The sequence below is a fragment of the Stenella coeruleoalba genome (assembly GCF_951394435.1).
Source record: "Stenella coeruleoalba genome assembly, chromosome: 12".
NCBI lineage: Eukaryota > Metazoa > Chordata > Mammalia > Artiodactyla > Delphinidae > Stenella > Stenella coeruleoalba.
In genome coordinates this window covers 57,324,095-57,336,783 of record NC_137158.1, presented here as the reverse complement: position 1 = coordinate 57,336,783, position 12,689 = coordinate 57,324,095, and the positions used below count along the sequence as shown (strand labels likewise).

The 12,689-nt window shown below is 37.2% G+C and overlaps 1 protein-coding gene across 1 annotated transcript in view; it reads right to left on the bottom strand.

Annotated features, from left to right (window-relative positions):
- LAMA2 (laminin subunit alpha 2) overlaps positions 1-12,317 on the bottom strand; it is a 602,802-nt gene extending 590,485 nt beyond the window's left edge. Inside the window, exon 1 of the mRNA XM_079939315.1 lies at positions 12,066-12,317. Within this exon, the coding sequence (XP_079795441.1) occupies positions 12,066-12,186 (121 nt within the window). The 5' untranslated portion in view covers positions 12,187-12,317. The remainder of the gene's footprint in view (positions 1-12,065) is intronic.
- Positions 12,318-12,689: the final 372 nt, after the last annotated feature.

Genomic DNA, 12,689 nt, shown 5'->3' with positions numbered 1-12,689 from the left:
AAAAAAGGTGGGGGACTTCCCTGGTGGCGCAGTGGTTAAGAATACACTTGCCAATGCAAGGGACACGGTCTGGGAAGACTCCACATGCCCCGGAGCAACTAAGCCCGAGCGCCACAACTACTGAGCCTGTGCTCTAGAGCCCATAAGTTAGAACTACTGAGCCCACATGCCACAACTGCTGAAGCCCAGGCGCCCAGAGGCCGTGCTCCACAACAAAGAGAAGCCACTGCAATGAGAAGCCCCACACCGCGATGAAGAGTAGCCCAGGGCTTCCCTGGTGGCACAGTGGTTGAGAGTCCGCCTGCCAATGCAGGGGACATGGGGAGTAGCCCCTGCTCACCGCAACTAGAGAAAGCCTGTGTGCAGCAACGAAGACCCAACGCAGCCAAAAATAAACAAATTAATTAATTAATTTTTTTTTTTAAAGTAGGGATCTCCTAGAATATGGAAAATGGTCTGAGAGGGCAATGTTCTGTCCAAAGGATCTAAAGTTAAAATTTCAGATCCTAGATGGATAGGAACTTTAGGTTAGTGTTGCTTTCTTAGCACGTCTTAGGTAGCACATATTAGGAAGCCTGTGGATAAAATCAGTTCTTGAAAGTTGAGTGAAAAATATTTTATACCAGCTTGAGGAAGATAATAAAGAGAAATAAAAAGCATTTTGAAGAATCTTTAAACATATCATTGTCTGTATACGAAGTGTATCTATAGCTATTTGCAAAACCAATAAAGATAGGATATGCATTTTAAATATTTCCTTTCCATACCAATTCACTTTTTCTGTGTTACTGGGAGATACGTCACAAAAAATGAAAAAAAGAAATAGAAGGAAGATGCGCCACGGTTTTCAATACACAAGAACTAAGTGTATTAAGAGCTACTAAGGGAAAAAAAATCAAAGAAAGGGAGTGAAGAAAAACGTTATAAACCAATAATGCCTTTGACCAAACCTATCATTTATTATAATACAGAGTAGTAGTATTAATAATACTATTTGTATGGAACATTTCATTTAACTCTTATAACAACCCCATGAGATAGATTTGAACATTATGTTCTCATTTTTTAGATGGAAATTGAGTTTCAGAATAGTTAAATGACTGAACTGTTGTTTAAGGGCGCAGCTTTAGGAAGAGCTGGAAACAAAACCCGTATCCTGGAGCTCCAATTACAAATCCAGTGATTTTTCCAATTTACCACAGTGAAAAATTAAATAGTTGTACATTACATGTTAGGCATGATTGAAACTTTTTGAATAGGAAAAAGGCCTATAAGAAGTGTTTTGTCTGAATTAATTTTCAAAATCTGATATTCCCAAGTTTAAAAAGCAGGTTTCCCTAGAGATCTGTTGGGGTTACATGATTTCCTGAGGTAGTTTTTGGGTTTTTTTTAGTAATTTACCATTAGACTTAACACATAGGTAGACACAGTAAAAGTTCTCCCTATTCAGGTTGATATTAAATATTGTGTTCCAAGACTATTTTTCACCTTAGTCAATAGAGAGAGTCCAAATAAAGAGGGTCTATCTTGAGAGCTTTTCTACAATCCAATTAGACTTTGCATTGAAGACCATCCTGAAATTAATTTCCATTGTGTGTCAAACATGCTGAATTGCCATCTCTACCCAAGCAGATGTTAATGAAGACAAGCTTCACAGGCTGAAAATAATAACTAATCTTTACGAAGCACTTATTATGTGCCATACATTTTTCTAGCACATTACATATATTAAAAGTCTTTAAAAAGTAGTTTATCAATCCCTAATAAATTCATGTCCAGAATTGAGAAATGCCTTTAAAAAGTTTATTATATCATATTTGAAATACAAAAAGCCAAAAAGTACTGCTAAAATTTCCATTCTGTTGCCTGTTTAAATCACTTCTCACATTCAGCTACTAACATAACTATTAGCTAATTATAGGACCTTGTGTTTCTTCCTATCTCTATTACTGACTTGTTGTGTGACCTTGATAGAATTCTTCAGTCACCCTGCAGTGACATAGTTTACCATCTATAATCTCTTAGGGTCTACTCAACGAAGCTTTTAGAATATTTTGCTCTTCTTAAGCTAAAGGGGTGTCATCTGCACTGCAAATATCATTTTGAGCTTTGTGATCAAATAAGAAGAAACTAGCTAATATTTACTGATTAACTGCCAAGTATTTTCACAAATATTATCTAGCTTAATTCTATTTTACTAATAGGAAATTTAAACTCTGTCGACTCAGGTTTTTGGTCTCAGTAAGAAAATACTTTCCATCTCCCAAGTTTATACTTCTTCTGCTATTCAAAGTTATCTTCAAAGCAGAGGAATGTATATGGAAATTGAAGACATAAAGAAATATATGTTATAAAGAACAGACTTGTGGTTGCCAAGGGGGAGAGGAGTGGGGGAGAGATGGAGTGGGAGTTAGAAGATGCAAACTAGCATATATAGAATGGATGAATAACAAGGTTCTATTGTGTAGCACAGGGAGCTATATTCAATAGCTGGTGATAAACCATAATGGAAAAGAATATAAAAAGAATGGGGCTTCCCTGGTGGCGCAGTGGTTGAGAATCTGCCTGCCAATGAAGGGAGCACGGGTTCGAGCCCTGGTCTGGGAGGATCCCACATGCCGCGGAGCAACTAGGCCCGTGAGCCACAACTACTGAGCCTGCGCGTCTGGAGCCTGTGCTCCGCAACAGGAGAGGCCACGATAGTGAGAGGCCCGTGCACCGCGATGAAGAGTGGCCCCCGCTTGCCACAACTAGAGAAAGCCCTCGCACAGAAACAAAGACCCAACACAGCAAAAATAAATAAATAAATTAATAAACTCCTACCCCAACATCTTCTTATTAAAAAAAATGAATGCATAACTGAAGCACTTTGCTGTACAGCAGAAATTAACACAATGTTGTAAATCAACTATACTTTAAAAAAAAGTATATGTTAATAAGAATATTTTTGTAAGCCAAGCTATGAAGTTCAGAATAGCGAAATACTACAACACAAATTCCAATTAAAATTGAATTCATACATTTGTGTTTTCAAGTATATGAGCAAATACCTTCATAATCAACCTCAGCTGAGTTTGGTATACCACAGTTTTGGAGAAAAAAAGTGCTGATTTAAGCCAGAAGACACCATGACAATTTTTAGACTTAATTCATTTTTCTTGAAGCATTTTGAAAATTCACATTGATTGAGTCCCTAATAGATGCTCTATGTTTTATATACTCCTCACAACAAACGAATGAGATGAAGCAGCTACCTGAAATGACAATTGCACGACTTTGTGTTCTCCTTCATATTTTCAGCCTTATTCAGTAATTGAAAAAGGCATAGCAGGCAATAAGCCAGAGAACTGGGGTAGCTATACAGGCTTGTGGAAAAATATATCTGATGTGGCAAGCTCGACTAACCTTATTTCCTCTTTAGAATAGGACCTTATATGTTACAAGCAACTTAAAAAGAATTACCCTTAGAGTTGGTTTTTTTTTTTTTTTTTTGTGGTACGCCGGCCTCTCACTGTTGTGGCCTCTCCCAGTGCGGAGCACAGGCTCCGGACACGCAGGCTCAGCGGCCATGGCCCACGGGCCCAGCCGCTCCGTGGCATGTGGGATCCTCCCAGACCGGGGCACGAACCCGTGTCCCCTGCATCGGCAGGCGGACTCTCAACCACTGCGCCACCAGGGAAGCCCTACCCTTAGAGTTTTAACAGTACAGCTACCAGACTGAAAAATATAATGATCCCATTTACAGTTTATTCTGTGGTCCACAATCATTTATCAAGGCAACTAGACTTTTCTGCAAATTCAGAATTCTAGAAATTTTTAGATTCCCTTATTCTATACTTTTGTTTATAAAACTGAAAATCTAATGACTAAAAAAAAAATCACATTGGAATATACTAAATATATTAAGTACTGTGAGAGTGTTAAAGTATAAATGGTACATACATACACATCCTCTCAAAATCTAGGAGGTTTGCAAAATTTTCTCTTAACTGAGAGGTTCAACTTCAAATAGAACTCTTTAAATCTTTTTATGAAGATGCCAGTGTTCTACACTTTTTCAGAAGGAATTTTGAGATTCACTCTGCTCTGATTTTTAGGTGTATCTATCTGATTCTTGCTCTTTTCATTCACAGACATACACAGTGACTATGTTTTAAAGAATCTTTTGTATAATAAATATCATTATGTTTCTAGCCTGCTGAAGTAATTTCTGTAAGGTAACTCCAGAAAAGCCAATAATCAGTTAATACTTTCTCACAGTCTAGTGCCCAATAATCCAAATCCTAAGAATTTAAAGACTAAAATTTGATGAATACTTTTAAATTTATGCATAGTTTTGAGTAATGTGTGTGTGTATCTCTGCATAGTTTTAAGTAGTGTGCACGTGTGTTTAAATGAAAATGAGTTTTGAAGACTACACATTTTATTTTTCTTGTTCTTACATAATACCTAGTGAATCTCCAGTTTCAGATTAGACTACTAACATAACTTAGAAATGAAAATACGATTTTTGAGGTGTTTTATAAAAGATAAGAAAGGATCTAAAACTCCAAAAGAGATGACAACTTAGGATCCATAAAATCAGCAGCAGGAACATATTCTAATTTCTAATTCTCAAACTAACATTGGAACTTGTGTTTGTCCTTGACAAACTTCTCCTTCTATAAAATGAGGATAATTATATTAACCTACTAAAAATTTTTGCTATGTAAATGAATTTGTTAACTCTCACAACGCACTAGATACTATTCAACCAATCTAAAGCATCTGGCACTCAAGATGCAGTTAAACAAAGAGCCTCGGGAAATGGCACAGCCCAGTGGTCAGATGAGAGGACCGTACAAGGCGAGACATAGTTAACATTGCACAAGGTGCCTTTCCCAAGTGCCAGGCACGAAATAGTTGCTCAGGTGTTCATCATTCAGAATTTGCACAGATGAACTTGCTATTTGTATTAGATTAGTCCTGTTACAGAAAGCGGGTGCTATGAGTAATAAACCACTAATAGACTACCCTCTATGATCTTTTTCTAAATGTCATGTGCCAAATAGGATAAAGCTCCCATATTAAAATTCACATTCAAGATGACTGGAAAAACACTATTTTTTATTCATATTATACATCTTTGGCAGGCAATCCCCTAGCTTTAACTCACTATGTAAGTTTAGATTATGTTTCAAAACTATCTTTAGATAGTAATTATCAGTGGCTTTTAATAAGAAGAAAGATTTAAGCAAAGTTTTGCCTTTCATATTTTCTAAAAAGTTAAATTTGTTAGCATCATCTCTTCGAAAACCGTATTGTATTCACAATCAGGGTACTATAGGAGAAAAGGAGGAAGGGAGAGAAGAAAGGAATGAGGGAGGAAAGGACGGAGAGAAGGAGAGAGATTAGAGAGAAAGAGGAAGGAGGGAGGAGGGAAGGAAGGGAGGGAGAGAAGCTATACAATTTTTTTCACTTAAGTTTGTTCTAAATGACAGAACTTAGGCCAAAATTGTGTTACTTTATTCCAAAGGTTACTACAAGACTTACAGAGACCCTTAAAGAAGTTATAAAAATCGAAACAGAGCGTAGAGTAAGTTTCTGATTGTAAAAATAGGTAACATTTCAAAGTCCATTTCATAAAAGAAGTCATCAGATCAATACATCATTGTGTCATTTTTACCAATAGTATCTAAACTTTAGCTCTGATACTGAAATGAATAATAAAAAAGAGAACTCCAAGGTACACACATATCCACGTGGAATTGTGGATAATTTTTGTTTTAACGTTTTTAGTTAAAAACACTCTAAGAAACCTATGAAATCTTTCTAAGAACACTGGGACAAAATAAAAGGATATGTAGAAATTCCTTGCGCTTGAGTAGTTTTGAGGTATTGATATTCTTTTAATCATGGAATGGAAGTGAGATGCCAACAGCAAAAAAAAGAAAAAGAAAAAGAAATTTTACAAAGACACATCTGAGCTTCCCAATGGTAAGATTGTTGAGGTGGAATACTCTGAAATGGAGTCACTTAAATATGCTCTATGAATAAAAGGTTTGGGGCAGGAAATGAATTTAAAATAATCCTACATTTGTACTACTGGTCTAGTCCAACGGATTAGCGTCTGCTTGAGATGAAAAATATTAATTATTATTTCATTTGTTCATTTAATTCTACTCAAAACTCTTCAATACCACCCAGCTGAGTTAGATTAAAAGGCAAAATCTTTACAATGATCTAGCCTCCCATTACTTCTGTCCCTTCTAATTGTGCCTTAGACCTTTATAAGCCTGTTCCCTGTGCCCAGAGTACCCTTCAAGCTGATATCTGTATGAATCACTCCCACATCAGTTTCAAGTGTTTGCTCAAGTGTGACCTCAATGAGGTCAACCTTTATCACTACTTAAAAATAGCAACCATCCTTCACTCCTAGAACTCCTGATTCCTCTTACCCTGCTGTATTTGTCCAGAATCCATCACCCTCTACATTCTACACAATATAGGTATTCATTATAATACTTATTCATTATATATTCATCATATTTCTGTCTCGTCAACTAGAATATAAACTCCATAAGAGCAGGGATACGTGTGTGGGGGTTTTTTGTTTTGTTTTTGGCTCTCTTTTACTCACTGAACATATTCATTCATTAACCAATGAATGAATACACATAGGCCCAACCCCACCAATTTCCTGCTCAAATTCTGACCTTGGAACTCAGTCTTACCAATGGGTACAGCCCAGAATCTGTCTTCTTTCTGTCTGCCTGGTATACACTGAGCCTGGCATGAGTCTTGAGAACCGTGTGCCAATCTGATGCCATCTTTCTCTAACCTCTACCTTGTTTTCTCATTCACTGCAACTAGGCTTCTGCCTTAGGTCCCGCTTAGCTACACATTTCAGAGTTGTGACCCTACACAAATCCTAAACCCCAATCTTCTAGATTAGAAACTAAACAATTTGGCCATTGACAACATTTTCTTCCTGATCTTTTCCAGTGGGTCTCCAGGTGCTAAATAAGGATCTACTGCAAAATAGACAGATGACCTGGAGTCACCTTTTTTTTTTTTAATTATCCCCTTGGAAACTCTTCCAGACATGTTCTACCCACATGACAGAATCCTACTGGATAGCTAATGCTGACTGGACTCAAGTGTGCATTTGATACATCCTTTGGACTCTACAACTTAGACAGCTAGCTGCCCCACAAATCTTGTTATGCATAGGCTAGGTTGAAGTTAGTTTTCCCTATTCTGAACCCCACTAGACCTCTATTCCTCCTCTTCCATTGTTGCCCACAACTGTAGTTCCATAATTCTAAAACAGATTATGAAAGAAGATATGAGACCTCATATAAAGTTTAAGTGAATTTCTTTTTATATTTCACTGCTAAATATATTTGGATTAAAAGAAAGAACAATGATTCAGTCTCAGAGGTCCACACTGAAAAGTCTAGCACATTAGTCACTGTCAATGAATAAGCAGTATTTATTAAATGTATGAATAGAAAAATAGTGGCAATGATCTGCTTTAGATAAATGGGAATGGAGAAAATACTGGGATGTGAAATCTACCAAAAAGTAAACTTTTTTGAGTAGTAGCTATTACAATATAATTGTAAGGTGGCAAAATTCCAAATACTACTTCAGAAATTCTTATTTAAATAAATCCATCCCACAAAAAAACAAATTCATGTTTTTTCTTACAGAAGTCATATCTGGGTAGAACTCTTGGGATATCTATTTGAGCTGTTAAATAATTATATCTGAAGAAGGTGAAGAGTGCAGTTATTACAGTGAGGTGACAGTTATCCCATCTCTCAGGAGCTACAGTAACTGAAGTGTACTAAGAAAGAATCGGCAGAGCAGGCACAGTTCTTTCATAATCCCTAGCAACTCTTGATACAGATTCAGTTCATCACTCTGCATGAAATCTTAGAAGAAAAATATTTTAGGAATAAGATATATCAGCAATTGGCATACATTGATATATCAGATTTTTGAAATATAATATATAATGTATGTCATTTTAAAAAATTCTAACACATCCATAATATAATAGTCGATGTTGAATATGTTCTTATTCTTAGCCATACATTTATCTATTATTAATAATTTTTACCAAACTAGTAGGCCAGTAGGTAGTGAACAAGCCAACAAGTTACATGTGTAGCAAAAGAAAATATCAAAAAAAAAAAATCAATTCCAGCTTTACTGCCACAATAAATCCCCTGAAAAGTTCTCTGGTAATTTATAAAGTGTTCTCACATTTTATAGCACGGGATGTTTTAGAACTGTGCAATTTATGGTGATGTGGAAGTTCCATATTAAATTTTTAAGTATTCTTGCCAAACATGAGTGAGGATCGTCTCAAACATGTTTTTATTTTAAATCCCAGAAGACATTTAAAAACACATTTATATTCACTTAATACTTTCTTGACATTTTTTAAGAATTCAGAAGTTCAAATACAAGTATGCATTCTGAAAACAATAGAATGTAATACTAGAATCTTGGACTTGAAAAAGGACTGGAGACTTGATGAGTCTTAACTTCCTCTCTGTAGAGGCATTCAGTCCTAAATCATCTCTGACAACCTGAACATCTGATCACTGCATGGACATTTCCAGAAGCTGGGTGCTCCAGCACAACCCAGATATTTCTGAAGAGCTCAGAATAGGGAAGGGAGAGGAGAGGGAAGAGGTTTCCTCCCATTTTATTTAACTCAAACATTCCTTTGTCACACTGTTCTATGGATCCAAGTTCAGGCTTTAGAAAGAATATTTTAGTCTCTCTTCCAAATAACAACCCTTCTAAAACTTCGAAGATATATCTTATGATTTCCTAAGTCTTTCTTTCTCCAAATTAACAGTCTTTACTTGGAATAATTCTCCTCTGAAAATCTTTTCAGACTTCTAACCATTCTACTCTCCCTTCTCTGAATTTACATCCATTTGTCAATGAAGCACCCAAATGTATATTAAACAAACAAACCTACCCGCTTCTGAGTTTTTTATAAAAGTGAGTTAATTTTTCTGTCACCATATCATACTATATGTTCATATTGAACTTGCTGCAATTCAGACTGCCTTTCTCATCCTGTCTTTGTACTCATTCCTGTACATATAAAGGAGAAAACAAATTTCCAGAAGACAGCAAAATGAAATTAACATCTGGATACAAATAATAAAACCAACTCCATGTACGTTCTATTCATGGACCAGGCTATAGAGACATTTATAGATTCCTGAATCTGATATTCACCAGCTTAGCTACCTGAATCAATTTTGGACCACCTGCAGTTGTCATATGCTTGGATTTTATTTTCCATCAAGCCATTACCAAGACAAATGAACATAAGGAAACCTCTGTCACAGCCCTAAAAACTTCTTTCTGAATTGACCGTGATCCACCATGCAACAGTCTTTGGAAACTGTTTTCAATCACTGGCAATTTACCTACTATTACATTTCCATTTCCACATATTATTTACACAGATGTGAGGAAAAGATTTTTTCTGCTGCCTTGCTGAAATACAGAACTATTTTGACTACATCGTTTTCCTATTTTGTCAATCTTCAATTTAGTTAAGGAATTTCCTTGGAATATCTTTCTTGCTGAGTCAATGCTATTCATACTACAATACAGTGTGTTCTAGAAACTACACAAGATTTCAAATATTTTTTTTTAATTCTGATTAAGTTTCTAACTTAGTTACAACATCTGAAAAAGTCTGCTTCGTGTCAACATTCTTAGTAAACTGGCACCATACTATAAGGGAAAACAGAACTCATTCTAAACAATTAATTTTTGGTCAGGAAGGTCAGTGCTAGTGTAACTGAAAAGAGAAAATTGATGACAGCCAAGAAAACACCTCTTCAATCAAACTCATATTCAATGATCTTCACTGAGAGCTTGCTTTAACAGAACGGCATTGAAAAGGAAACACGGCCTCAAAAATTAAATGGAAAGAAACTTTGGTACTATAAAAAGGGAACTTTAGCATAAAGTTCCTTGTAAAGTTCCCTTTAGCATAAGGCAATACTAGAAGCACTCTTAGTTGTTAAAAATTAAGTTATTATCATTTGCATGAACTTAAGAGACAGCTACTCCAAGTCCCAGGTTTTAAATTTGTCCAACAATAATAAATAATGGCTGGAGCTGAAATAATCTCACGTATATAAGGCATTTTAAAATTATAAAGCACTATACAAATTTAAGGCATTATGAAATATATTTTATGTAGACTTTTAATATTAACAGGTTTTAGCATTTATCCAGTCTCTAAACATATTGCAAATAATCTATAAAATACACAATAATTGATGTTAGAATGCAGAATATAGCAGTGTATAGTAGACTCTGTGCTATAGTTATTTTGCATAGAATTCCTTATTGTGTGTAACGTTCAAGTTATCTCTCAACAGAATGGCAGTATAAATTCTCCCTTCTGAATTCACTTCATCTTGTGCCTGGACCACAGAAGTCAGAGTTAATTTTACCTCAAATAAACCTGGGGAGGGGGGATGGGAAGGGAGAGAGAAATAAGAGAAAAGGGGAATGGGGAACACTCTATGGAAAACTGTCAGGAACCCACTTGATCCCTACTCGGCATGCTTTGAGCTTCTGCCCACTCCAAGCGAACAGAGGATTGGTGATCTTGGTCTCTTCACTCCCAGCTGCCTAACAGTATTAAAGTATTATGTATTGTTAAAACATATCACATAATTAAGTAAAGTTAGTATTTAAAAGTAGTATTTTTAAAAACCAGCTGCCAAAGATATTCTCAAACTCACTCTCATAAATTCTATTAATTAAGCCACATTGACCCCATTTTACTTCTCAAAGAAGGAAAAGCAAAAATAGAAGAAAAAAGTTTATAGTGAACGTAAGGTCATTTTCATTCTAGGAATTTTAATCAAGAGGTTTTTATTATAGCAAGGAGCTTAGAGTGCTTTTTCTACTCCTTTTAAAATAAAATAGTAATGTTAGACATGCTAGACTACGAGCAGAAAACCTATCAGAACTGTTAGACGTAGCTTTATCCCAGTTAACTAAAAGAGGGATAAGTATATTTCAAAATTTTGGCAGATTCAGCCTCATCAAAACTGTCAAAAGCACTAATCTCCAGATTTTGTACTTAGGGTAAATATTTTGATATTTGAAACCAAACCTTAAATATTTCTTAATTTTTTAAATTTGATACATGTTTTCTAACTTACAGAAAAGATTTCTGAAATTTTGTATTATAAATTATTTTTTAAACGCTGCACATATGTTTCTTTTAAAATTCATGATCATAAAGTAACCCTTCAAAGCCTCCCAAGAGTTCCAGAAATGATATGCATATAAACATTAAGGCGCTCTGAAGAGTATAATTTGAGTTACATTAAGTGCAGCTGTTTTCCGAAGTCCCGTGAAGGGTATATCTGGTCACGGTGGTCTTAATTAAAATACAAATGACATAGAGGTCTCATCTGTATTTAAGAAGGCGAAGACATTTCAGTATAATAAAATAGGATACCTAAAATAGGATGTGGGTAAAGAAAAGGTGAGGCTGGAAGCAACACTGCCATGAAAGAAAAAATCCACATACTTAACGCCTTTACAAACCCCGTTCAAAGAGTTGGAAACAAAGTCCTTAAAAAAAAGATGTATCAGCTGCCCTCGCTTAAGTTCCAAGACGTACCACAGATTGGGAAAGCTCTCTATGTAGGGATGGAATCTAATTGGGAGAAACTTTTAAAAAACATTTAATTGGTTAAAAGTTTGCCTCTTGGAGAGATTTCGGAAATCAATTTGCAACATGTATAGTGATAGCAAGTCCTCTTAGAAACGAATGAAAGATGAAAAGCGTTTCGTGTTCTTTTGGGGGAGGTAGGCAGTTCCCCCTACACCGTGAACTCAGGGAGTTGAAAGTGAACTTGCATCAAACTTAGCCTTTCTTGCCCCAAAGCGCACTCCTCAAGGGCAAAAAGCAAGAAAGCGGTCCCTCGCCTGCAACTGTGAGAAGAAGGGACCCGTGAGGGGCCGCGGGCCCCGGCAAAGGGTGTCATCTGGAGCCCGTGCCTCGACTGTACCTCTTTGCTGATGCGCCGGTGGCTGCCGCCGCTGCTGCTGCTGCTGCGGACGCTGCGCCTGGCCGCCCCCGAGGCCTCCGCTGAGCAGCAGGACCAAGAAGACCCCGGCGGCTCCAGGCATTGCGGCGGCCCCGAGCAGATCCACTTCTTAGGAGCCGGAGTCGCTGCCGCCCGCTCCCCTGGTCAGAGCTCGCGAGCCGAATGAGCCGCAGCTGCTGGGTAAGGGAAGGAGACAGCCCCCGCCGGCCTCAACTCGGCCGGCGCCGGAGCGTGGGGGTAGAAAGAGGACACTCCCCCTCCCGCCCCCTTCCCGGGCCCTCGCCCCACGGACGTCCCGGCCCAGGCCCTTAAAGGGTCCTCCGTGAAAAAGGCCTTTCCTACGGCGGTCCTTCCCTCTGAGAAGGGATTGGCTTGATCTGTTAGCTGAACTTCCTTTAAGTTAAAGAAAGTAATTGATATGAGAGCAGTTTGTGATCTTTAAACTCCCTCCACATGGAAGGCATTACTTGTGGGAAATCTGCACAGCTAGGGTCTATACCGAAGCTGAGTAGATGCACCTCCTGAGAAAGGCCTGGCACAGCTGTGTGCGAGCAGTGTGGATCCAGGTGATCCACGTTGGTGGTA